The sequence below is a fragment of the Alexandromys fortis genome, unplaced genomic scaffold (genome assembly GCF_014885135.2).
Source record: "Alexandromys fortis isolate MF-2015 unplaced genomic scaffold, M_Fortis_MF-2015_v1.1 scaffold_5, whole genome shotgun sequence".
NCBI classification, from domain to species: domain Eukaryota; kingdom Metazoa; phylum Chordata; class Mammalia; order Rodentia; family Cricetidae; genus Alexandromys; species Alexandromys fortis.
Genome location: NW_026067924.1, coordinates 16,270,825 through 16,296,322, shown reverse-complemented (window position 1 = coordinate 16,296,322; position 25,498 = coordinate 16,270,825). Strand labels below are relative to the sequence as shown.

Here is a 25,498-nt window from a genome sequence, read left to right as displayed (position 1 = left end):
TCTCCACTGGGGTTATGACTCTCTGCTACCCCCTCTCCTAGGAAGAACTATAGAGTTCTGCTAGACACACTCTTTAGCTGCAACCTGGTGGGTCCATGAATTTTTCAGCTATCTATTTATAACTCAGTTTTAACTGTCAGGCCCTATCTGGAGAGGTTTTTCCATTTGATTTGACATTGAGGGCTACCTTAAAAAATAACCAGTAACATATATATGGAGTAAAGTCACAGAATGGTCAACATAGAAACTTTTTAAAAATTAGGCTATAGAATAAAAGCTTTAAAACTTCAAAGGCAAATCTAGAAATTGTTATGTTAGTCAAGATGCAGATAAGAAATGAATATCAGACAAAGGAGGGGGCAGTGTGGAGGGTAAAGTTAGCAGATCTGAGAGAAGTTACAGTTGCTGACCCAGCAGGGTTTCCCAGTGTCTGTGATGTGGGGAAGCAAACAGGTTCAGCATGAACCTCAGATTTGGGAAATTAAGTGGAGAAACATGAAATAGAATGAGAAACAGAGGAAGAAATTTTGGTTGGAGAATCTTGGGAGTTCAATTCAGCTATGCTGAGAGTTAACTAGAATAATCCATGAATGTAGACAGAAATACACACACACACAAACACACACACACATGACTTCAACAAGTCAATTTTGCTAGTGTAGAGCTCAAAAATAAGAATGTCTTTAACTCTTTAAATTTTGATTAGCAGTTACCAAACTCACCTGTCAGAACACACACAATATCCCAGAGTCAGCACTGGGGGAAAGGAGGCTTTTCAAGGACCTAATCTGCAACATTACATGTGTCCATCACGGCATCTTGCACACCAGGAAATGCTATTGTGAAAAGTGTGCTTTTCAGGTCCATGTCTAACATTACTGACACTTTCTTTAAAAACTGCTTCTTGGACACAAGTTTTTCTACCTAGGAAGGAAGAAATGGTTTTGAAATTTATAAAGGAAGCAACTTTCCTCTTCATGACTGTGTGTGGCACTCTGGGAAACATTTCTGTTTCTGTGAATTATATGTGCAGTTGGTGGGGAGGGCCTGAGAAGAAACCCATCCACCTTATTCTCATCCACTTGGCTTTTACAAACATCATAATCCTTCTTGCAAAAAGATTGTCAAAGACAATGGCAGATTTTGGTTTAATAAGCTACCTAGATGACATAGGATGTAAGATCATTGTTTACTTGGAGAGGGTGGCCCGTGGGGTCTCCATCTGCACCAGCAGTCTCCTCACTGTGGTCCAGGCCATCATCATCAGTCCCAGAACATCTGGGTGGAGGAGGCTCAGACCACAGTCTGCATGGCACATCCTTCCATTCTTTTCATCCTTTTGGATACTCAATGCTTTAATAGGTATGAACCTAATCCATTCCATCACAACTATAAACCTGAATATATCAGAGCTTAAGAATAGTTACAGCTATTGTCATTTTATGCTAGAAAGTCATAAAACAAAATGGATTGTTCTCCCTTTCATGATCCTGAGAGATGCTGTGTTTCAGGGAGCCATGGGAGGGGCCAGTGGCTACATGGTATGTGTTCTCCACAAGCACCACCAGCATGTCCTCTACCTCCAGAACTCCAAGCTTCTCTACAGAACTCCCCCTGAGCTGAGAGCTGCTCAGAGTGTCCTTCTTCTGATGCTCTGTTTTGTTTTCTTCTATTGCACAGATTGTGTTGTTTCTCTATTTTTAAGTCTCTCTTTAGTGGACAATTCCTTAATGGCAAATATTCAAGAATTTATGACCCTTGGCTATGCAACGTTTAGCCCCCTTGTGTTGATTCACAGGGGTGGACTTCTGCCTGAGTGTTGGCATGCTCAGTAGGAGAAAATGTCTCTCTCCTTTATCTGTTCAATGAGTGTGAAAGAGATCTCAGTTCTACAATATTGTCAGTAAGATGAAGTCTTACAAAACAGTTTAAGCATGGGCTTATTCTCAATCTTCCTGGTGACTCAGGCCCTTGAGTGCAGAGAGTGAGGAAGACCATAACAAATGGCAATAACACAGAAACCTCATTTTCTATATTGCCACATTTTTAAAGGTACTTTGGTTTTCTAACTTTTCTACATTTGTATTCATTCATTGTATGAATAGTTTAGATGCATTTATGTCTGTGTAGCACATGCATGCCTGGAACCTTCAGCTTCAGGAAGAAAACCATCAAATGCTCTGTGACTGACTGAAGTTAAATAGATGTCTCTGACACAAATTATGACTGCCAGAAATTGAACCTGGCCGCTCTGGAAGACCAACCAGCACTCTTAACTACTGAGCTGTCTCTCCAGCACTGAGAAAGTAACTTTCATTAGAATTTGGAGAACTCATTTCACACCTACCGTGACTGGAAGTGTGCAGAAGAATTTGGTGGGTTGGATCACAATTCACCATGATTTAAACTTGTTAGTCCAAGAAATTCTTTTTCTTGCCCCTGACACTGTGCTTGCTAAATGGTAATACCACAAGGCTATTTTGGGATACTTCAAAGTGTCTGTAAGTATCCATCCATAGAAAAGATTTCATAGAATTGTGAAAGAATTACATGTACTCTGCATTCACTTCAGAGAAGTCCAATCAATGCCCCAGTGACAGAAACTAAATGCCCTGAAACATTTCATTGGTGCAAATTCATGAATGTTCTCTAGGAATAAAGACTATAGACATGGGATAAACTAGAAAACAAATTCACAGTAAACTTTGACATTATAGTGTCTATAGTTTCTATGTTGATTAAAAATGTGAATTTCCTTTTTACAAGATTAATCTGCAGTGTGATTGAAGCAGACTGAGGCTTGTTAGCAGCTGCCCTTTGTTAATGCCTGTTGCTCTCCACAACACTATTCAGCTGTTTGTCATCAAAGAGCTGCAAAAGGATCTGATTCTTCATCCATTTAAGTGAAGGATTCGCTGCTTGATTTCTTAAATTAGATCCACACAACAAAAAGTTGACATGATTCTAAGACTCTGATAGACCCATTCTGAAAAATACTTATTGCTATAATCACTGGACATAAAATTGTTGAATCATTATAAATATATTTATGCTTTAATTTTTAAAACTTATCAGTCATATTTGACTAGAATGTTTTTAAACATTTGGGTGCATCATGAATTTACTTTATAATGATGAATATGTATTTATTTTTTCCTTGATTACACGGTATTACACAAAACTTTTAAGTGATCTGCATTACTCTGTGCTTTAACTTATAAAATAGTTTGTTTTGTAATATAAATATTTATTTTATTTATGTCTCTATATGAGGTTATGCCTCGTTTTTAACAGTTGCCAAAAAATTAAATAAGAGAACATTGGGTTCCTAGAAGTTCTAAAAGTGCCAGATTCCTTCTTAAGGATATAATATAAAGCAAAAAACTGAGTCCCAATATCAAATAAATGGATTTATCAACATAACTATACAAGCCTTACAGAATACAATCCATAATATTAGTCAAAAAGAGTTACTAAAAAGTTTCAATGTTAATGTAGTCTGCTATATTGATTTATATATTTATTGATGTTATGAGATCCAGTAAATTTGTTTTAGGTGTAATTACCTTTATTGTCCAGCAGGTGTCATGGTTGCAGAGTTGCGACTAGCAGCGATGCAACCCATAGGGACACAAAGGGTCCTGAGCTGCTTTTGTTTCCTGCCTTGGTACTGGTTAAATACTGAGAAAGAGGATGGGGCGTCTGAAGCTGGTCCTGGGGATGCTGCTCAAAGCCATCACTAAACAATCCTCGACATCCTATTTGTCTGGGAAAAGAGCCACCAGGGGTTTTAGAAATGAAGGACACAAAGAAAGGTCTTCTGGAAAGGCAGACAGGTACATTCGCATGGAATTTGTGTGCAAACTGTGCTTAACATTAGATGCATATCTGAGGTGTCAGTGGAAACAAAACAAGAAGGAAAAAATGCAAATAAATAAATAAATAAGGTCAGGTACCTTGCAGGAGAAAACCATTTACATTTCCTTCAGACACCATTCTTTTCATCAGAATGAACAGAAATTTCTCCATGTGTTTCTCAGATGATTTCCCCTAGAGCTGTGTAAAGTCAAAAGATGATGTAGAATAACATTATACAATCGCCCTTTCTTGTAGTGGATCTGGAGGTGTGAAGACTATCCAAATATAACACATACTTTTCTCAGGGACCTTATCCTCACCCACTTGGCTTTTTCTAATAGGACGACAGTGACTAGAAATACAGCCACAGTGTTTTATTTCAGAAACTTCCTGAGGGATTGACTGCCTTAGTCACTGTACTATTGCTATGAAGAAACCCCACGACCAACCTATTATAAGAGAAAGTATTTAATTGGGGACTCTCTTACACTTTCAGAGATTTAGTCCATCATCACCATGGCCGGGAGCATGGTGGCATCCAGGGAGCTGGAGAAGTAGCTGAGAGCTATATCCTGGTCCTCAAGCAGAGACCGAGACTCTACCCCTGCATAGGCTTTTGAAAAGTCAAAAGTCCGCCCCCAGTAACACACTTCTTCCAACAAGGCCACAGCTACTCACCCTTATGAGCCTTTCAAATGTTGCCACTCCCTGGTGACTAAACATTCAAACATGTGAGACTATGGGGGCCATTCTTAATGAAACCACCACAACGGTGTCCGTTGTAAAGCTGTGGTCTGTCTGAGAAAGATGGCCCAGAGCCTTCCCAGCTGCTCCTCCTTTCTCCTCCATGTGGTCCAGGCTGTCACCATCAGTCCTAGGGCAACCCTGTGGACAAAGTTTAAACCACAGACATCATGGCAAATTCTTTCGTATCTTTAATTTTCTGCTAAGTTCCAAACTTGCTTTGCTACAACAGTGAGAACAGACCTGGAGTTGGAGTAAATAGTGGATATTGTTATACACTACCATCCTGACACACAATGAAATGGCTTTCCCTCTCTCCTGGGGTTCTTTGAAATGTCACCTTTCATAGTTTGAAGGAGCAGCAGGCCCAGGGCACTCGTATTTACAGACGTCACAAGCGCTCCCTCTGACGTCACAGCTCCACTTCTGTAAATTCCTGTCCAGAAATCGGAACAACGCAGACTGTTCTCGCCCGTACGACCGGCTTCCTTCCCTCTTATTGGGTAGATTTCATCCTCTCCTTGAGCACAAGCTCCACAGTGGTGCTTGACTGCACGATGCTAATCACTAAGGCAGTTCTGACTGTCAGGAGCCATTTTCCTTCTAAAAATCATTACAGGAACCATCACCCTGGGGAGTCTGCAGAGAACCCCACACCCATAATTATGTTAAGAATCATTCTACTGACAAAACCTGCCCCACACCCAATTAAGCTGTTGATGGAGAACTATCTGTCAGCGGAACCCGCCTCACATTCCAGCTATCCAGGGAACTAGGTGTGTCAACTCACGACTTCCTGGCCAAAGTGGTCTACGTGACCTGGACCACGAGGCGAGATCCCGTGCCCTGCCCCCCAAGCCCTCATCCAGGGGCTATATAAGCAGCAACCATGTCCCTAATAAACGGAGGCTGTGACAAACTTAGCATGGCCTCCTTCTTCTTTCCTAGCCCATTTATCTTCCAGATAGCACCCCTCCGTGACCCTGGAGTAACTGACTGCAGGGTGGGTTACGACTCCTAGACTGAGTAACCCACCCAAGGCAATCTACATCTGACTGTTGTTAGCTGCTCTCTGCCACTTTATCCTGATCTGCAGAGATGGTCTGTTAGGTACCTGCTGGAGTGCATGTTAAGTGCAGCCAATGCATTCTCCCTTCATTCTGCCTGAACTAAAAAAAAAATAAATAAATAGGATTTCGCTATGTACCTTCGGCTGATCTAGAAGTGGCCATCCTCCTGCCTTAACATCTCAAATGCCAGACAGGCACAACTACAGCACGTCTTGTCCTAAGGTTCTAATGTATCACAACATTAAAACAAGAGCAGGAAAGAAGCCTGTTACTAGGTAATCTTAAACTAATTCAACATTTCCAGGAAGTTCTAAAACAGACTCTTATCTAACGTTCCACAAGACCAGCATTATCATGTGACTTTTCCTTTGCGCTGGGGGGAAAAAAAGATATTCCTCCCCAGCCAGAGCATGAAAGCAAGGTAGGAAAGGTAGAGGTCCAATTGCTAAGCAACACAACAAAGCCAATATAGGCTGATTTTAAACCAAGTTAAAGAACACGAGGAGAAGGAGGGTGTACACAAACTTGAAAACAATGCTCCAGGTGAGGCTCGAACTCACAACCTCGGCATCGCTCTCGCGCACACACTGCTGTATAAGTACCGCGCGCTAACCGATTGCGCCACTGGAGCATCCACAAAGCACTTCCGGTCACTCGTTATACGTCCTACGTGCAACATCCAACGTTTGCTAGACCACAGTATGGATGTGCAGTGGACATGCATTCAGCGTTGCCCTCATCCCGCCCCACCTCCGGAGCGGGCTCTAACGGTGGTGCTGTGCAGGCGCACAGAGTTCAACCACGGATGCCCTGACTGCGGTTCTGAAGCCGAGACGGAAGGATAGTGGCGACTTGGAGAGCTTCACATCCTCCAGGCTTCCCACCAAGCGGCTAGCTAGTACAGCCTTCGCAACCCAGGAGGAGGCTGCTATCTGCGTGGCTCCAAAGCCATTCCCTGTCCTCCACCTTGGCGTGAAAAAAAAACTCCCTAGGAAGACGTGGAGCCCCGGCGGCAAATGGGATCCCCCAAAAGCTGCGTTTTGTCTTCTGCTTTGGTTCGGTCAAACAAAAGCTGGAGAAACCAAAGTACTTTGTTCCAGAGAGACTAGGACGTTCCTGGGGCTTTGCCTTAGTTGCGCAGTCGCCACACACAGTCTGGGAGTGAACAAGAGCTCTGTATTCCTCAGGCAACTGTGTGAAAGTCCTGAGTTGAAACCAGGGAAAGCATCCCAGAATTGGGTCTGAAATTCCACCTGTCTCCGTTTAAAATTAAACTAGATATTTGAGAGACATCTGTGTTAAAGATCCCATAATAAAGCATGTTTTAATGAAGGGGAACTAGAGAAAGGGTACTTCTTTTCTTATTGTTGATTTTATTGAGCTCTACGTTTTTCCCTGCTCCCCCCTTGTCTCTCTCCTCCCCTTTCAACTCTCTCTCATGGTCCCCAAGTTCTCAATTTACTCAGGAGATCTTGTCTATTTTCTACTTCCCATGTAGATTAGATCTATGTAGGGATCTTAGTGTCCGCGTTGTTGTCTAAGTTCTCAGGGATTGTGGTTTGTAGGCTGGCTTTCTTTGCTTTATGTTTAAAAACCACTTATGAGTGAGTACATATGATTATTGTCTTTCTGTGTCTGGGTTGTCTGACTCAATATGATGTTTTCTAGCCCCCATCCATTTGCCTGCAAATTTCAAGGTTATTATTTTTTTCTGCTGTGTAGTGCTCCGTTGTGTAAATGTATCACGTCTTCCTTATGCTGACATTTCTGCTTCAGATGTTAACCTAGGGCAGTTGCTGTAGACACTGAGGGTGCTGCTCCAAGGAACGAACCAGGAAAAGGGGGGCAGCAGAACAAGCAGTGTGAGGGGCATCAGAGTTGAGGCATTTGCTCTCCTCCCCAGAAGGATAGACAAAAACCCAACCAATGAGGCATTTTTTTTTCATTTTCTTACGTCTTCGAGATAGGGCCTCTCACTACATAGCTGTCCCCTACATAGGGCCTGCCTACCTTTGCGGCGAACTCCCTGACCAGCAGGAAGGAACAGCCACCAGACAAGGATTCTTCTCAAATCACGCTTTATTGGAGCCTCTTGGTTGAAGGGAGAGCAGAAAGCAAGGGGCCCCCCGAGCTCTGAGCTGTAGCTGCTTACGTAGGGAGTCTGCCTAGCAACCTTTGATACTTCAACTGCTTCTCTGGAGACCCACCAGCCGGAAAGAAAACTAACATCCTTGTCAATTACAGACCACAAGGAAGTTCCCCTGCTGGTCAGGGGGAGTGTGGGCAGCTAAATCACAACAACTCACCCTGTTTTCTGGTGGAAGAACTGCAACCTTTATTATGGGAAGGAATCGTGCCTGGATTGGCCGATGCGCGCCTGCCGATGCTCCTGGCCACGGAATTGACCCTAAGCACATATGCGAGAGGCACGGTTCCACTGCATTGCCTAATATGGAGTTATTTATCAAGCGAAGCCGCGGCCAAATGCCATCTTGTAATGGCAGCCACTCAAATCGGCCCCCAGCATACCTTGACCAGGATGGCCTTGACTTCTCAATCCTACTCCATCTCAAAGTGCTGAGATCTCAGGCAGACCAGTTCCTATCAGTTTCAGACTCCTGGGTTCCTGTTTGGAGACCATATAAACTCTTTCTAGGTTCCTCCCTCCGAGTGAGGTTAGGGATTTGAATCTGTCAGAAAATGGGGCTTCAGGAGAGATGATCTAGAGGTGATCTAGGACCAGGGAGAGAACGGAGCAGGTGAAAGTCCTTCCCGCCAAGACCGAGGACCTGAGTTTGATCTCTGGAATCCATGAGAGAAAAGGAGAGCACCAACTCCTGCTTTTGTCCCGATTTCTGCACAGGAGAGCTGCCACTCGCTCCTCCCCTGCTTCCTAAAAATACAGGTAAAAGAATGAAAAACAAAAGACTGTTTACATCTGCTAAGCCCAGAAGCTGGAGGGGAGACAAATGTTGGGAAGGCAGTAGATGTTAACGACATTAAGGAAGTGGATCACTGAGAAAGTACGGGAAGGTTCCAAGAACGTTCCAAGAAAGTTGGTTGAAGCTCCAAGAATGACCTAAGAAAGCCTGCGGTCCTGACTATGAATCAAAAAGTTCTTGCTGTTGCCCGGATGTGGCCCATTGAGAGCACTTGCCTGCCATGAACATGTTCCTGGTTTAAAGCGTTCCCTTTCAGCTGGTAATTGGAGTGTTGACTATAATCATTATATTCGAATACACCCATGTCACGAAAATCTTTGGGTTCCCACGCTTGGGAGGACTCTCTGGATTTGTCCTTAGAGAGGGAGGGATCCATATCTTGAGAGGATCACCACGGTAAGGGAGATTGGCCCCCTCGCAGTCCCACAGGACATACCCACACCATATTCTCAATTCCAGGGCCAAGTGATGTGGGGGTGGGGTGCTGCAAAGGCAGCAGCAGTGGGGAGTGCAAGTAAGCAAGAAAAGCAAGAGCAGGTGTTTCTGCAGCACTGGATTTTACGGAGAAAAAGGGTGAGTCTGGCCCAAGGATGAGCTGCTAAATCGTGTTTGGACGTATTAGCCAAATGATGAATTTTGATTGTTGGTCGTTGGTATTTTGTCTCAGGATACCAGTCAGTGATCAAATCTCAGAATCAGTCAGTGGCCAAATAAGGGAATGGTTCTTAGGAGACTGAAGTTTGGACCACTGATCCGGTCATCTCTCTTCTGGCTGTACTATGGCCTTGTAGGACAGCATACCTCGTTTGTTTTAATTAAGAAGGCTTTTTAAATTATATTTTGATTTGCTTTTCGTCGAACGTTCCTGTACGATGTAGTTCTTTGTACTACAATACTTATTTTATTATTTAAAAAAGTCATCTTAGCAGTTTGAGCAATAGAGAGTGAAGAGTGTTAGGAGTATGTTTAAAATGTCACAATTTCAAATATTCTGATGATACCTGGCATGTATTGTCCCAAATCTCAAAAAGTAGCATGCCATCTATCTGAAAATTCTGAGAAACTTCTGTTTTTGTTTTCACAGTATGTTAGAATTCTAAATTGTATCATTGTTGGTGAGTAAACTTAGTGTGTGTGTGTGTGTGTGTGTGTGTGTGTGTGTGTGTGTGTGTGTGTGATGAAATTAAAAATAAGGTTGGCAGAGAAGATATGCTCCTGGGCTAGAAGTTGAGGTCGGTGCCACTCCCACCTTCCCACTAGCCCTTGTGTGCTGGTTCAGGGGCAAAGCATCTGTGACTTCACACTCTTGTTCTCCTCTGCTTCAAACACATTGGTGCCAGGCCTCCTATAATAACAGCTATGCCTCCAGCTGTCTTAGAATCTCTACGGGTAACACAGCCTGACCTGTTGAAAGGAGACAGGTGAGCCTCCAAAACCCCTTCCATCTTTGCATCTCTGAAGCAACCTCTTGGATGTTGAGAGATACCCCTGCATTTACTCCCCTAGTCCTCATGTTCATTAGGACGACTCCTAATGTAACCTTCTCTTACTTTTAGCCTGAGATTTTGGCCGTTGTGAAACCGCAATGTTAACAATTGCCAATGTCAATTCCAGATGGCACCACCTGCCTGGTGATGACTCAGGGATAAAATGCGACTTACCCTGTGATGTCCTCTCAGGGACACAGTTTTAGACACACTGCTCTGTCCCAGAACTCCATGTTTCGTGACCTCAGAAGCTGACTGAAGATGGCATTACCCCTTCATCAAGACAGCCATGTTTAGCGAATGTGGAAGGGGAAATTATTTCAATCCTCTCAGCTCTCTGCTCCTGCCCCCTCCCCTCCCAGTCTCTCCTGCACTAAGTACAATCCTCTGCTCCACCCCCACCCCCATTCTCAGCCCACCTGCATTCAGTTTTTCCAGAGGGAACAATGTTGATTCTCTTGAAATGTGAGCTGACCTCAAGAGTTATCCTCAAGCCTCTGTTTGTGGAAGTGTATCTCCGGTGTTTCCATTGACTAGAGTCATTTTCTGCTCTGTGAAGTGTGTCTCAGGGTGTTTCTATGGACTAATTTTCTACTCTGTGAAGCAAAGTCTGTGCACACATAAAAACCAAGTGCATCATGAAGATCCACACTAGAACCTTCACACTCAGAAGGAAAATCCTAATCATCTCTCTGTCAAAGGACAGATTGTTAAGTATTAGATCCCCGGATGCTGGGTTCGTCCACCACTAATATAATAAACCAAATAAGACAGAATTAATAAATCCAGATTTAACACACAGGGCAATTCAAAGCAGAGCACTCCTGGATGGCCCTCGAGAAAGCAGGGGACATAACATGAGGGCACACAAGACAGATCTGTGAGCCGGTCTTAAGCAGCCTTGGGGAGGGGTTAACTCTTGGCAGGCTTTCTGAATGGAGGGGCCCCTGTTGGGGGGGGGCTTTCTGACGGGGCAGGGTCCCAGACACTTTGGGTATATGTGTGCCAGGGGTTGGGGTGGAGCTTCCACCAGAACACAAGGGAAGTTGTTGCATTCAAGTGAAAAGCTTTGAGGGAACGGGCATTCTGTTTTCACTCCTACTTTGATATTTCACTTGTTATTTCATTTGCACAGGTACATGATGTTATATACCTATGACCCTCCTGGAGCTGCCTACATAGACCAGATGACCTTGATGTGACCCAGTCGTGTATGCCAGTAAACTCATTTATTTCATAGAATGACTTGTGCTCCACTCTCAAACTGGAAATAGAGCCAGGTAAGATCTTTTTCTTATCTTAAATTTATTTTTGAGCCAAATGGTGGTAGTGCCCACCTTTAATCTCAGCACTGGGGAGGCAGAGACAGGCAGCCCCCTGTGAGTTCAAGGCCAGCTTGGTCTACAGAGCAAGTTCCAGGACAGGATGCAAAGCTGCAGAGAAACGCTGTCTTGAAGTATATATATACATATATACATATATATAGTATACATATATATTTATATATAAATATATATATTTGAGATGTGGTTTCACTGGACAGCTCTGACTGGCCAGGATTTCACCATGTAGGCCAGACTGGCCTCAAACTCAGAGAGATCTACAGCCTGCTCCCTTCAACCCTGACTCCTCTCAGTGTGCCCTGCTATCTCGGTGTTGAGATGAAAGTTATGTGCCGCCACACCAGACCCAATTAAGATCTTCAGTGACTATTTCATGGTATTTATTTATCTGTATTTTTAGATAGGATCTCACTGTGAAGCTCGGGGTAACCTCAAACTTGAGATTCTCCTGCCTCAGCCAGTTCTGGAAATACAGATGTGGCTGCTGGAACAGGGCAAGTTGATGAAGGAGGCCAACATCCTTCCTTGGAATCTTCAATTTAAAAAAAAAAAAAATTAGATAGAGAGGCAGGAGACTGACAAGCAAAAGTGTTCACTTAAAAAGCTCAAGTGCATGCTGGGTAGCAGAATGGTAACCTCAGGTGAGGACTGAAGAATCTAAAACACTGTAGAATCGACAAAGTCAGGGAAGCTGTAGCATCAGCACAAAGATCAGCAGCATTTCTAAACACTAGCAAAAAATCCCTGAAAGTTTTTTAAAAAATCCATTTACAGTAGCTATAAAATAATAACAATGCATTTATCCTGCAGGCTGAAAACTATAAGATTTAAAATGACATAAAATCAGTGAAAGAAACAACAGCACTTTCAGAAGAAAAAAAGTAGATTCAAAAATAAATATATCCTACAAGGTTATAGTAACCCAAACACTTTGATACCGACATTAAAAACATGTGTAGACCAACAGAACAGAACAGAGGATCCAGAAATAAATCCAATGTATATTCAGTCCATTCTTCAAAAGGTTGTTAAAACACAGCTGGAGGGGGCGGGGCATCTGGGAAAAATTTGACTCATGGTTGCAATCCCAACACTCAGGAGTCTGAGGTCAGAGGATTGACAGGTTTGAACAGGCTTGGGCTATACAGTGAGTTCTAGGCCAGCTTGGGGTTGTAGGGTGCATCCATCTCCAAGAAACAACAACACAATAGCATAACTAAAAGAGAAGAAAAATGTGAGGGCACACAGGGAAAGAACGCTTTCTCCAGTACACAGTGTTGGGATAACTGGTTATCTGCGTGCAGAAGAATGGGATTCAGTGCATCTCACACAGCAGGGGCAAATACCAAATTCATTATAGAAGACTTCAATGTAAGACCTGTAACCATAGAACAACCTGAAGAATGTAGCGGGAAAACACTATGGCATGAGTCTGGGTGAGATTTTGGGTGTATTTTAAAAGCACAGGCTACCAAAGCATAGACAGAACGCACAGGCTTCTTACCCTGAAACACAGGTTTCTGCACAGAGAAGGAAAGAACCGGCAGAGCCGCAGGCGCCTACGGAGTGGGAGAAAGCATGGACAATCGCACATCGGGTGAGGGTTTGCTGCCCACACACACACCAAGCACTACAGCTGGAAAACAAACAGCCTGGCAAAGTGGGGCAAAGGATCAGAATGGGCAAGTTTCAAAGAAGACAAGTGACAAACTGACCTCTGAAAATGTGCCCAGTTCATCGGTGACCAAGAAAATGAGAATCAAAGCCCTGTGACGTAGGCCTCACTCCTATCCTTCCAGAAAGAGGAAAGAGAAAAGAGCTGGTGTTCCTGAGGCGTGGAGAAAGGAGGATGCTTGCTCAGTTTTGATGAGATGTAAATTATTACAGCCGTTAAAGGAATTAGACTGAAAAGTCCTTTAGTAATTTAGCAATAGGGCACACCGCCAGGCCTGAGTCACTCTTGCTCTGTCCATGGTAAGCATCCTTGTCTTCTGAGACACCGGCTCCTCCACATTCTCAGAAGGATTTTTTCCCAAAAACCCAGGTACGGAATTAAGCTACTGTCCATCAGGACAGATGAAAACAGCAGGTAAACATGGAATGTTAGCTTCGCAGCGTTTTGTAAAGCGGCTCTGTCATTTGCAACCACTGGAATAAAGCTGGGGACATGGTGTTAAGTGAGGTGAACCAGCCACTGAGGGACAAATTCCACAGAACTTCACTTATAGTGTGGAATCCGAGTGCTCAGCTGGCAGCGGCAGAGAAGAGTGGAGCCACTAAGGGGCTGGTCATGGAGGGGGCGGTCACCTTAGTTACTTTTATTTAGCTAGCCCATGATACAAATGTATACAACGAATACCATCACAGATCATTTTCTGAGCAAACTTTTTAATGTATCTACAAATGAAGGAATTACAACAGTGTAGGTAGTTTCTGTAGTGTGGTGGTTATCATGCTCGCCTAACATGCAAGAGGTCCCTGGTTTGAGACCGGGTGGAGACAAGATCAACAACTTTTCCCCACTTCTGTTTTCAGACTGTAGGCTAACTCCCTGCATTTTTCAGTCATTACCACATTAAGAATCTCGGCTCCGAAGTTTTGCTTTCACTGTCATGTTTTCATGGGCCCTGGCTTTAAAGCAGGTAAACGTTGTGAGGACCAATGGGTTCAATAGGTCTCCAACAAAGACCAAGAAAACCAATAAAAACATCGGGGGATTAGTTCAGATGGTAGAGCGCTCGCTTAGCTTGCGAGAGGTAGTGGGATTGATGCCCACATCCTCCAGTTACCGTTACCTCTAAATCTGGGTTTCTATTAAGATACTGAGATTTTTTGGCATTGGAAACGTGGAACAGATGAAAACAGCAGATAAACATGGAACGTTAGCTATTCAGCTAAGCGGCAACCACTTGAATGAAGCTAGGGACATGCTGTTTTTAAGTGAGGTATACTAGGCCCCTAGGAATTGGAATCCGAGTGCTCAGCTGGCAGCAACAGGGTAGAGCGGCTCACCAAGGGCTGGAATGGAGAACGTCAGCCTTCTATTTTAGTTACCTCGATTTAGCTTTTAGCTTTATTTTATACAAATATATACAACGAATATTATCAAGCCATTTACTAAGCAAGTTTTTTGTTTGTTTGTTTGGTTGGTTGGTTGGTTTGGTTGATTGACTTTTCGAGACAGGGTTTCTCAGAAGCCTGTCCTAGAACTAGCTCTTGTAGACCAGTTTGGCCTCGAAGTCACAGATATCCGCCTGCCTCTGCCTCCCGAGTGTTGCGCTAGCTAGCACTGCCCGGCTTACTAAGCAAGTTTTGGATGTGTGCCTCCAAACTAGGAAACTTTGAGCCTTTGGAGAGTTTCCATAGTGTAGCGGTCATCAGGTCCGAAGCCTGGCGGAAACAAAGTTAAGACTTTTTCTCTCACTTTCTCTCCTGTTTTCCGATTCTCAGTTCACTCCCTACGGCCGTTACCACATAAGAATCTCGGCTCTTAAGTTTTGCTTTCACTGTAAAGTTTCATGGGCCCCGGTTATAGCAGGTAGCTTTGTGAAGACCAGTGGGTTCAATGGGTCTCCAAGAAAGTACAAGGAAACAAACAAAAGCGTCGGGGGATTAGCTCAAATGGTAGAGCGCTCGCTTAGCATGCGAGAGGTAGTGGGATCGATGCCCACATCCTCCAGTTATTTATGTTACCGCTAAAACCACGTTTCTGCTGAGGTGCCGGACATTCTGGCATTGCTACAGCATTGGAAATGTATTCAATTAAAATGAACCTCCTTAACCTTAACAACTTTCGGGCGTAAATTTCATTCCTCTTTTGAGTGCACAATCATTTGGAAGTTTCCCCCACCCACATCGTTATTCTGTGTATTCTGTGTTCGTACGAGTCTCTGCTACTTCACTGGCCAGACATTAAGTCAGAACGTCTCCTGGGCCACCAGCCTTAGGATTTTTTTTTTTCCTTATCCACGGCTGCCGTAAGTTCCCTGCCGGCCTCAAATGGAATCTTTCTTTTCCTCCTCTATCTCTTTGTCCCCTCGACCATGTTGGTGGAGGGCTGCTCTGCGCCTCACTGGAGCCCTGCACTGCCACCGACGGCGTCGCCTGAACAAACTCGGCCGGAGTGGAATCCTCTCTACTGCTCTCAATTTTCCTTTTCTACGCTCTTTTTGAAGAAAAAAAAAGTGTCAATCCTTTGCTTAACACGTTGCTGTGACTTTTTGCGTCACCTGTCCGGGTTCTCTCAAAAGCTCTCCAGTGTCAGCAGCGATCTCCTCGAGGTGTCTCCAGGTGATCAGGCTCCTTCCCTCCCTGTGATTTTCTCGCTCGCGTCTCCACCCCGGAATTCCTACATCCGCGCTTCTCCCTCCCGGAGCTCTCTCCCCTTGGTGCGCCGCCCAAGCCGCATTTATTAATCTTCCCCCGGGCCTTGTCGCCTCTCCACCCTGGCTTTTATCTTTGGTTGATCGCCTTCCTTGCAGTTCTCTCTGTTAATGTGGATCTGAAACTTGTGGATGATACTTAAAAAAAAAAAAAAAATACAATGTCTGTCTTGGATGGGAAAATGGTAAGACCATTCATATGTTGTGTTTCCGTAGTGTAGTGGTTATCACGCTCGCCTCACACGCGAGAGGTCCCCGGTTCGAAACCGGGCGGGAACACTATCCAATGGTCTTTATTTCTTTTGATGTCTCTGAAGTTCTCAGGTTTTCAATGGGGCATACACATCCGTTTTTCTGGACCGATTCTGTCATTATACTGAAGTATGTCGTTCGCATGCCTAATCTCTCCAGGACTTTTATCACGAAGGCATATTGTCAAGGACCCTTTATACATCTAATGAGATGATAAAGTTTCTTGTATTTCAGTCTACTTATGAGCGGATTATGTTTATTGATTTACACATATTGAACCATCCCTGCGTCTCTGGGGTGAAGCCTTTTGAACATGCTATGAAAATTTTTCGATATGTTCTTGGATTCGGTTTCCAAGTATTTTGTTGAGAATTTTTGCATCTATATCCATACGTGATATTGGTCTATAATTATTGTTGGGTCTTTGTGTGATTTTGGTATCAGTGTAGTAGCTTGGAAAAAAACTTGGGGAATGTTCCTTTAGTTACTATTTTGTGGAATATTTTGAGGAATATTGTTGTTTATTCTTCCTTGAAGTGCTGGTACAGTTCTGCACTGAACCTTTCTGGGCCTGGTTTGATTTGATTTGGTTTGGTTTGGTTTTGCTTTGTTTTGTTTGGGCACTTCTATTTTTCTAGAGGTTATGGGTATGTCTAAATTGATCTTGACTTAACTTTGATAGGTTGTACATTGATGTGGGAGTGTCATATATCAATCTGTTGATTTCATTGGTTAAGTAATAAACCAACTGCTTGGCCTCATAGCTTAGAACATAGATGGGAGGAGGAAACAGAATAGAATTCTGGGCGGAAGAGGAAATGAGGTCAGACTCTGCTCTGCTCCTAGAGAGACGCCATGCTCAGCTCTGCCGGATAGACACGATAGCTCTGCGCTCTGAGGCCAGGATGGACGTAGGTTAGAATCTTCCCGGTAAGCGCACCTTGGGGTGCTTACACACATCATTTGAAATGGGCTAGTCCAGGTGTGAGAATTAGCCCGTAAGGGCTAGAGTTCATGGGCCAAGCAGTTCTTAAATGAATACAGTTTGTGTGTTGTTATTTCGGGCATAAGCTAGCCAAGCGGCCAGGGTGTTGGGGACGCAGCCCCACCGCCGCTCCGTATTTCAACAGTACATATCAATAAATTCATCCATTCCTTGTAAGTTTCCAAGTTGATGGAGGAACTGAGACACCACCCCAGCCACGAGACCTTAAACATCTGTGCTGAGTAAAGATGGCACAGAACTTGTGGGAGCGGCCAACCAATGACCGTGAGAGGGAGTCCGTGCCTGACATTGCTGGAGGGCCAGGAACCAGAGGTTGGATAGCCAAGAGTCCTGGGATAGAATCAAACATAACTGGGGGAGGGGGTGGGTCCATGAAATGATCCCTAAGGATACTCTGCTATACTTGTAGACTGGAGCCTCGCTTACTTGTCATCAGAGATTCTTCATCCAGCAACTAATGGGAGCAAACGTGGAAACCCACAGCCAGACACTAGGTGGAGCTCGGGGAGTCTGGGAAGGAAGGCTTGAGGAGTCAGGGAGGGCACACAGAGAGTCAGGGACCAAGTATGAATCTGACCTAGTTCTTCGGCATATATATGATGGTTGTGTAGCTTGCAGCCCTTGTGAGACAGGGACTTTCTCTGACTCTTTTGCTTGCTTTCGGGACTGTTTTCCTCTTCCTGAATTGCCTCATCCAGCTTTAATACGAAGGGATGTGCCTAGTCTTACTACAACGTGATATGCCGTGTTTGTCTGATTTCCTTGGGAGGCCTCTCATTTTCTGAAGGGAAACAGGAGAAATGGATCTGGTGGGAGGGTGGTTGGGGGGAACGGTGACTGGGAGGAGAGAAGGGAGGGGAAACTGCAGTTGGGGTGTAATGTGTGAGAGAAGAATAAATTAAAAAATGTTCTAGGTCTTTGATCAGATTTTATGGGTGTTTTGTGACTGGGTTTTTTTTTTTTTGAGTTAGCATTTTCTTTGACTAAGCTATTTATTTAGTCTACCTTGTCTTTAGATTTTCTCTGGGCTATCTGTAACCTGTTGACGAGGCTTACCTCTGAGGTTTCCTTTGCGATCCTAAAGTGTTTCATTACGAGCTTTGGTTCAGTTTGGGTTTTCTTTAGTCATTCTGTTTCCACTTTCATTTCTTGACATGTTTACCTGATTTCATTGTCTTAGGGTTTCTATTGTTGTGAGGAGATACCACGACCATGGCAACTCTTATAAAGGAAAGTGTTTAATTGGGGCTGGTTTACAGTCTCAGAGGTTTTGTCCATTATGGACGTGGCGGAAAACTTGGTAGCACGCAGGCACATATGGTGCTAGGGAAGGAACTGAGTGTTCCCCTTCTAGATCCACAGGCAGCAGAAAGAGTGAGCGAGCTTCTGTGCCTGGATAGAACGTCTGAGAGCTCAGAGCCCGCCCCCAGTGACACACTTCCTCCAGAAAGGCCACATCTGCTCCAACAAGGTCGTATGTCCTAATTCTTTCCAATAATGTCACTCCCTGTGAGCTTTTAAGAGTCATTTTCATTCAAATCACCACATTCATTCACCTGTTTGAGTTTTCACAGTTTTTGGTAAGGTTTTTGTTCAGATCCTTGAACATATTCACACTTGCTGTTTTGAAGCCCTGGTCTTATGCTTGCTCTCCATTGCATTTCTGAAGGCCTATTGCAGTAGGTCGCTGATTTCTTCAGGAGGCATGCTGTCTTGCCTGTCCATGTAGGCAACGGAGTTATGGTATTTGAGGTGTTTCTTGGGGTAGATATCTGATCTTGTCCCTGTCGGGTGGGTGTTCTGTTCTTTGGTTGCTGTTGCCCACTCTGGATCCTAGGCAAGGGTGGTAGCTGGAGGGTTGCTGGTGAGGAGGACTTCTGCAGGTTGGTACAAAGGAATGGAAGGAGACAGGCTATGAGGAAAGAATCAGAGGGGCAATGGGAAACAGGGGCCTGTACCTCCACAAAGAGGCGAAGCCCCCCAGGGTGGAGTTCAATTTCAGCCCAGTATGGACACTGGGAGTCCCGGGGGGGGGGGGTTTACTGTGTGTTATTGGCTGACCCAAAGGAAGGGAAGGCTCAGAGGCTCCACAGTAAAAAGTGTGTTTATGTGTATAGGTATTTGTATGCATTACCCCCTGTAGCCAAAAGAGGGCGACGGAGCCCTAGTACTGAAGTTAAAAATGCAGATGCGCGCCATGTGGGTGCTGAGAATCAAAGCCATCTCCTCTAGCATGACAATGCCTTTAGGAATTAAAAATGGACATAGTGGACAATGAGGACTACTGAGACCTCAAGAACAATGGCAATGGGTTTTTGATCCTACTGTACCTATTGGTTTCGGGGGAGCCTAGGCAGTTTCGTGGATGCTCACCTTACTAGATCTGGATGGAGGTGGGTGGCCCTTGGACTTCCCACAGGGCAGGGAACCCTGATTGCTCTTTGGGCTGACGAGGGAGGGGGATTTGATTTGGGGAGGGGGAGGGAAAGGGGAGGCGGCGGTGGGGAAGAGACAGAAATCTTTAATAAATAAACAAATAAATAAAAATTTAAAAAAAAATGGAGCCACCGTAGTGGGACAAGGTGTCCCTCTAGTGGGCGCATGGCCACAGTAGTGGGACAAGGTGTTCTGAGACATTTGCTGGTTCACAGGAACGAAGCACTGACTGCTGAGACGCTCACTCCTTCACATTCACAGAATTATTCCAAACAGGGTTAATATAAAGTGGCTCTGTAGACCTGGATGGAGATGGGTGGTCCTTGGACTTCCCACAGGGCAGGGAACCCTGATTGCTCTTTGGGCTGACGAGGGAGGGGGACTTTATCGGGGGAGGGGGAGGGAATTGGGAGGTGGCGGTGGGGAAGAGACAGAAATCTTTAATAAATAAATAATTAAAAAAATAAAATAAAGTGGCTCTGACACTCGAAACCAAAGAAGCTGAGGACATGGTGTTAAAGTGAAGTGAGCGATCCACCTAGGGACAAATTCCACAGGACTTCACTTACAGTGTGGAATCTGAGTTTAGCTGTCCCTAGCAGAGTAGAGTGGGGTTACCAAGGGCTGGGCATGCAGGGGGCAGTCACTTTAGTGATACAACTATATACAACGAATATCATCAACTCATTTACTAAGCAAGTTTTTAATGTATGTCTCCCAAACCAGGAAACGCCTGTGCTGTGAGGGGTTTCCGTAGTGTAGTGGTTATCACGCTCGCCTAACACGCGAGAGGTCCCCGGTTCGAAACCGGGCGGAAACAGGCTTTTTTTCCTCTTTTGTTCTCAGACTCTCAGCTCACTCCCTACATTTTTTAAGCAGTTACCACGTAAGAATTTCGGATCTTTGGTTTGTGCTTTGACTGACTGTCATGCTTTCCTGGATACAGCGGGAAATTTTGTGAGGACCATTTAATTCACTGGACATAAAAGAAAGTACAAGAAGAGGCTAAGAAAACTGGGGAATTAGCTCAAATGGTAGAGCGCTCGCTTAGCATGCGAGAGGTAGTGGGATCGATGCCCACATTCTCCATTTGGACCTTCAGTTACGCTTTTATAGACTCCCTTGGATGCTGAGGACTAGAAACGCATTTTGGACTAGTTGATCCCACCCTTTGCTGTCATATTGAAAATATAAACTTTGGGGCTCCCTTCAGCACCCAGTCTTCTGCGCATCTAAGAAACACTTGAGTCACAACCTCTTCTTTGCGAAGTTTAAGTACTTTCCCCTCAAACCACCACATCGTGCTTTAAGTTCTCTGGAATCTTTTACCAACTCTACCGCGTTGGGAGGGAGAGGGGGTGTTCTGTGCCTCCCAGGCAGGAAGCTTCTCACCTCTCTTCGCTGCCACCTACAGACAGCATCGGGTGGACAAACCTCCCCTCGTCCTGAGTGGGACTTAGTCTCGGTTTCCCATTTCTGAAATTTGAAAAAACGGGAATTACGTTGCTCTGGTCATTTGAGCCACCTGCCTGGGTTCTCTCTCAAAAGCTCTCCAGCATCGACAAAGGTCTCCTTGAAGTGTCCCCAAGTGTCCAAACTCTTCCATCCTCCTTCCTTCCCTGTGTTTTACACGCGCGCGATTCCCTGCTTCTCAAAGCCGGAATTTCTATACCTGTGCTTCTCCCTCGGCTGGGTTCTCTCCTTCGCTGTGCCGCCAATGACACGTTTCCTCTTCCTTCCCTAGGCCAGGATCTCGCCTCCCCTTTTCCATGGTTTTTATCTCTAGTTTGGTTGCATTCCTTGCAATTCTCTCCCTTAATGTAGATCTGTAACTTCTGGGTGGCACTTTCGCAGGGACACAGTGTTTGTCTTGGATTGTAAAGGGACGAAAGGAGGTGTTTTGTAGTGTTTTCTTACTGTAGTGGTTCCATGCTGGCTTCACAGCTAGAGGTTCCCAGTTCGAAACTGGGCAGAAACAGTAGTCTTTGTTTGTTTGTTTGTTTGGTTTTGTTGCCTTTGCCTTCTCAGATTCCCAAGGGAGCACACACCCACTTTTCTTCACCAATCCAAAGGGAGCGGATACTCTGTCCTCTTCTAAGAACAAGCAAAGGAAGCCAGGCCATTCCACGGCCACCGGGAATGTGTTGGCTCTCCAGGTCCCCCCCCCCCCCCCCCGGCCCATTTCCCTCTCCTTACTTTTCTGTTTCTCTTTAGAGAACTGGCATAGGCGCTCTGGATCTGGAAAGCTTTTGAGCAGATTGTCTATGAGAGTTTTGGCCTGTGTTTCGGGACTTGACAGTCAAACGGATAGATAGCACTACTGTAAATACAAAGGACCAAAATCATTATAGTATGGGGAGGGGGGGTCAGCTCAAGTGGTAGAGCTTGTTGTGCACGCCCACACCTTCCAACTGTTTTGTCACGTTTGCACCTCTAGATCTCTTTGTGCGTTTGAGTCCATGGTTATCTTGGGATATTAAGAACCTTCTGGAATTGGGTAGGGATCGCATTGTAAATATACTTAGCAACAGTGCGTTAAGAACTGAAAATGCGCCTTAAGCTATCACCCTCAAAGCGTAATAAACGTTGGAACTCGCTTCAGCACAGTCTCCTGAGATGTTCTCCATCCAGATCACGCCCTCGTTATTCTGTGCTTTAACAACTATTTGTTAGCGTTTCTCTTTGCTCCTTCTCCTTCTCTAGCCAGACATTGACTCAGAATCTCTTCTGTGCCGCCAGGTTTCGGATTTTCTCCCCTTAAACCTCCACAGCGTGCTTCGTTGCAAGTACTCTTCCTGCCTCTCTACAACCTTCATCCACCTTTTACCCGCTCTTCCGCGTTGGTGGGGGGTGTTCTGAGCCTCACAGGTAGGGAGCTTCCCACAGTCCTGCATTGACTCCGACAACAACGGGTAGACAAAGTCCCAAAGCCCCACTCAGCTTGAGTGGGACGCAGCTCCCTCCCCATTGATCTCAGCTTCCAACTTCTCTGAGAAACACCTAAAATCTCTTTGCTACAATCATTTGAACCACCTGCCCGGGTTCTCGCTAAAGCTCTCCAATTGCTTTCTCCTTGAAGTGTCTCCGAGTGTCTCGAACTCTTTCATCCTCCTTCCCTCCCTGGGTTTTACACCCGCGCGATTTCTTGGCGGCAACACTCTGTCTCTACCTTCAGAAGGCAGTGCGGAATGGCCTACACTTTGCCCTGGCTTCTGCCGGAAGTTCTAACTGGGATTCCTCTTGACATTCCTAGTCTGAAATGCAACCACCTGAACCCACCAAGGACATCTCCGTCACGACGAAGTTGGAACATTCTGAGTGGACCCCTTGAACCCTTATGTCTTGCGTGGACTATCTCATCCGGAAGGTTATCCGTGGGCCATCCAGAAACTGGACGGACTTTCTTTTGCTCCAAAATCTGAAATGATATTGAGGCCAGTTGGGTTTTTGTTTGTTTGTCTGTTTTTCTGGACAAGCCTTGCCTGGTTCATCAGTAGAATACTCGCTCTAGTTAGCAGCACCTGGGAACCGAGTGGCAAATCCGAGGCCTTAAAACAGGGGACCAAGGACAGCGACCAATAGGCTAAGCCTGGGTGTGGGGGAAGGAGAATGGATGCTGGTGGGGGAAAGGGAGAGTTAAGGGTTATCAGTTCATCTGATAGATCTGCTTTTTATATGTTACTTGATCTTTTTCCTTTGCAGCTCTCAATATTCTTTTTTTATTCTGTACGTTTTGCTTTTTGATTAGTATGTGGCAAAGGGACTTTTTTTTTTAGTTCAGTCTATTTGGTGTTCTGTAAGCTTCTTGTACTTTCATGAGCATGTCCTTCTTTAGGTTAGGAAAGTTTTCTTCTATGATTTTGTTGAATACATTTTCTGTGCCTTTCAGTTGGACCTCTTCTCTTTCCTCTATCGCTATTATTCCTAAGTTTGGTCTTTTCATGGTGTCCCATATTTCCCGGATATTTTGTGTTAAGCATTTGTTGGGTTTAACACTTTCTTTAACAGATGAATCTATTTTCTCTATCGTATCTTCAGTTCCTGGGTCCATGATAGAAAGCATTTTTGATCCCTAATTGACAAATGGAATGGAGATCGGATATGATGAAAGAGAGTGGAGGGGGGCGGGAGAAGTCATGGGGAGGGCAGAGGAAAAGAGCTAGGAACCCTGGACCTCTACAAAGAAGCAAAGTCCCCAGGGTAGGATAGGAAGGAGGGTTTCCTCTGTTTCAGCCCAGTGTGGCCACTGGGAGTGCTTGGTAGAAGGGGTTTCTGTGTGTCATTGAAGGGAAGGTTCAGAGGCCCCACAGGAAAGAGTACAGTTATTTCTGATGTATATGGACACTGGCAAGCTGGAAGTTCCATAGTTTAGTGGTTATCACGCTCGCCTAACATGCAAGAGGGCTGTGGTTCAAAGTCAGTAGAAACAAGACTTTGCCTGACTTCTGTTTTTAGATTGTCAGCTCACTCGAAGCATTTTTCAGCCCTTACCACATAAGAATCTCGGCTCTTAAGTTTTGCTTGACTGTAATGTTTTCATGGGCCCTGGATATAGCAGGTAAACTTTGAGGACCAGTGGGTTCAATGGGTCTCCAAGAAAGTCCAAGAAAACTAACAAGAACGTCGGGGGATTAGCTCAAATGGTAGAGCGCTCGCTTAGCATGTGAGAGGTAGTGGGATCGATGCCCACATCCTCCAGTTTATTTCCTCTGAAACAACGTTTCTATTGAGATGCTGATTTTGCCTTTGGAATGAATATCTCAACTGCGATGACTTGAGGACTGCACATTTGAACAATATTCGGAAGCGTCTCTGGCTAGGCATTAAGTCAGAACTTCTGGTCCTTCTCTCTTATCCACACCATGCTGTAAGTTCCCTGCAGGCCTCTCTAGACTCTTTCTTTTCCTAGTCTCTTTGCCCCTAAACCTTGTTGAAGGGCTGCTCAGAGCCTCACTGGAGCCCTGCACTGCAACCGACGGCTTCGCCTGAACAAACTCGGCCTGAGTGGAATCCACTCTACTGCTCTCAATTTTCCTTTTCTAAGCTCAGAGAGGGTGTGTGTGTGTGTGTGTGTGTGTGTGTGTGTGTGTGTAAATCCTTTGCTTAACAGGTTGCTGTGTCTTTTTGCGTCACTTGTCCGGGTTCTCTCAAAAGCTCTCCAGTGTCAACACCTCGAGGTGTCTCCAGGTTATCAGGCTCCTTCCCTCCCTGTGTTTTTCTCGCACGCGGTTCCTCTGCGATGCTGCATCTCCACCCCGGAATTCCTACATCCGCGCTTCTCCCTCCCGGAGGTCTCTCCCCTTGGTGCGCCGCCCAAGCCGCATTTATTAATCTTTCCCCGGGCCGTGTCTCCTCTCCACTATGGCTTTTATCTTTGTTTTGGTCGCCTTCTTTGCAGTTCTTTCTGTAAATGTGGATCTGTAACTTTTGGAGGACTCTTTAGAAAGTGTACAAATTTTTGTCTTTCACAGTAAAATAGCCAAAACAGCGGGTTTCCGTAGTGTAGTGGTTATCACGCTCGCCTCACACGCGAGAGGTCCCCGGTTCGAAACCGGGCGGAAACAATGTTGGTTTTTCTTGTTCTTGGATTTTTCAATGGAGACCTTCTTTCTGGATCAGTCCTAAGGGAACACATTCTCCATCCTCTTCTAAGAACAAGCAAAGGAAACCTGACCATCCCACTACCACCAGGAATTTGTTGACTCTCCACGTTTCTTCAAACCCCACTTCCCTCTCATCATGTCTCTTTGTCTTAGAGCCGTGGTTCTCAATCTTCCTAAATCTGAGATACTTCAATATAGTTGTTCATATTGCGCTGACCCCCAACCATAAAATTCTTTCCGTTGCTAATTCATAGCTATAATTTTGCTGCTCTTATGAATCATAATGTAAATATCCTTTTCCCCCGGTTATTTTGGGCGACTCGAATACCCCCCACACCCCGAATTGGTCGTGACCCACAGGTTAAGAATCTCTCT

General features: G+C 45.0%; 1 protein-coding gene and 6 non-coding genes across 7 annotated transcripts; 6 read left to right on the top strand and 1 right to left on the bottom strand.

The window, feature by feature from the left end:
• Positions 1-817: 817 nt before the first annotated feature.
• Positions 818-1,835, top strand: LOC126501789 (vomeronasal type-1 receptor 4-like). The gene has a single exon (XM_050142642.1). It carries the CDS (start codon positions 939-941, stop codon positions 1,833-1,835), a length of 897 nt encoding a protein of 298 aa, XP_049998599.1. The 5' UTR covers positions 818-938.
• Positions 1,836-6,207: 4,372 nt separating this feature from the next.
• On the bottom strand, positions 6,208-6,303 carry Trnai-uau (transfer RNA isoleucine (anticodon UAU)). The gene is made up of 2 exons: positions 6,266-6,303; positions 6,208-6,243 (listed from the first exon to the last, which is right to left on the bottom strand). It is a non-coding gene; the product is annotated as a tRNA-Ile (tRNA).
• An 8,747-nt stretch (positions 6,304-15,050) lies between these two features.
• On the top strand, positions 15,051-15,123 carry Trnaa-agc (transfer RNA alanine (anticodon AGC)). The gene has a single exon. It is a non-coding gene; the product is annotated as a tRNA-Ala (tRNA).
• Positions 15,124-16,032: 909 nt separating this feature from the next.
• On the top strand, positions 16,033-16,105 carry Trnav-cac (transfer RNA valine (anticodon CAC)). The gene has a single exon. It is a non-coding gene; the product is annotated as a tRNA-Val (tRNA).
• Positions 16,106-20,267: 4,162 nt separating this feature from the next.
• On the top strand, positions 20,268-20,340 carry Trnav-aac (transfer RNA valine (anticodon AAC)). Its single transcript has one exon. It is a non-coding gene; the product is annotated as a tRNA-Val (tRNA).
• A 196-nt stretch (positions 20,341-20,536) lies between these two features.
• Positions 20,537-20,609, top strand: Trnaa-agc (transfer RNA alanine (anticodon AGC)). Its single transcript has one exon. It is a non-coding gene; the product is annotated as a tRNA-Ala (tRNA).
• A 4,402-nt stretch (positions 20,610-25,011) lies between these two features.
• On the top strand, positions 25,012-25,084 carry Trnav-cac (transfer RNA valine (anticodon CAC)). Its single transcript has one exon. It is a non-coding gene; the product is annotated as a tRNA-Val (tRNA).
• Positions 25,085-25,498: the final 414 nt, after the last annotated feature.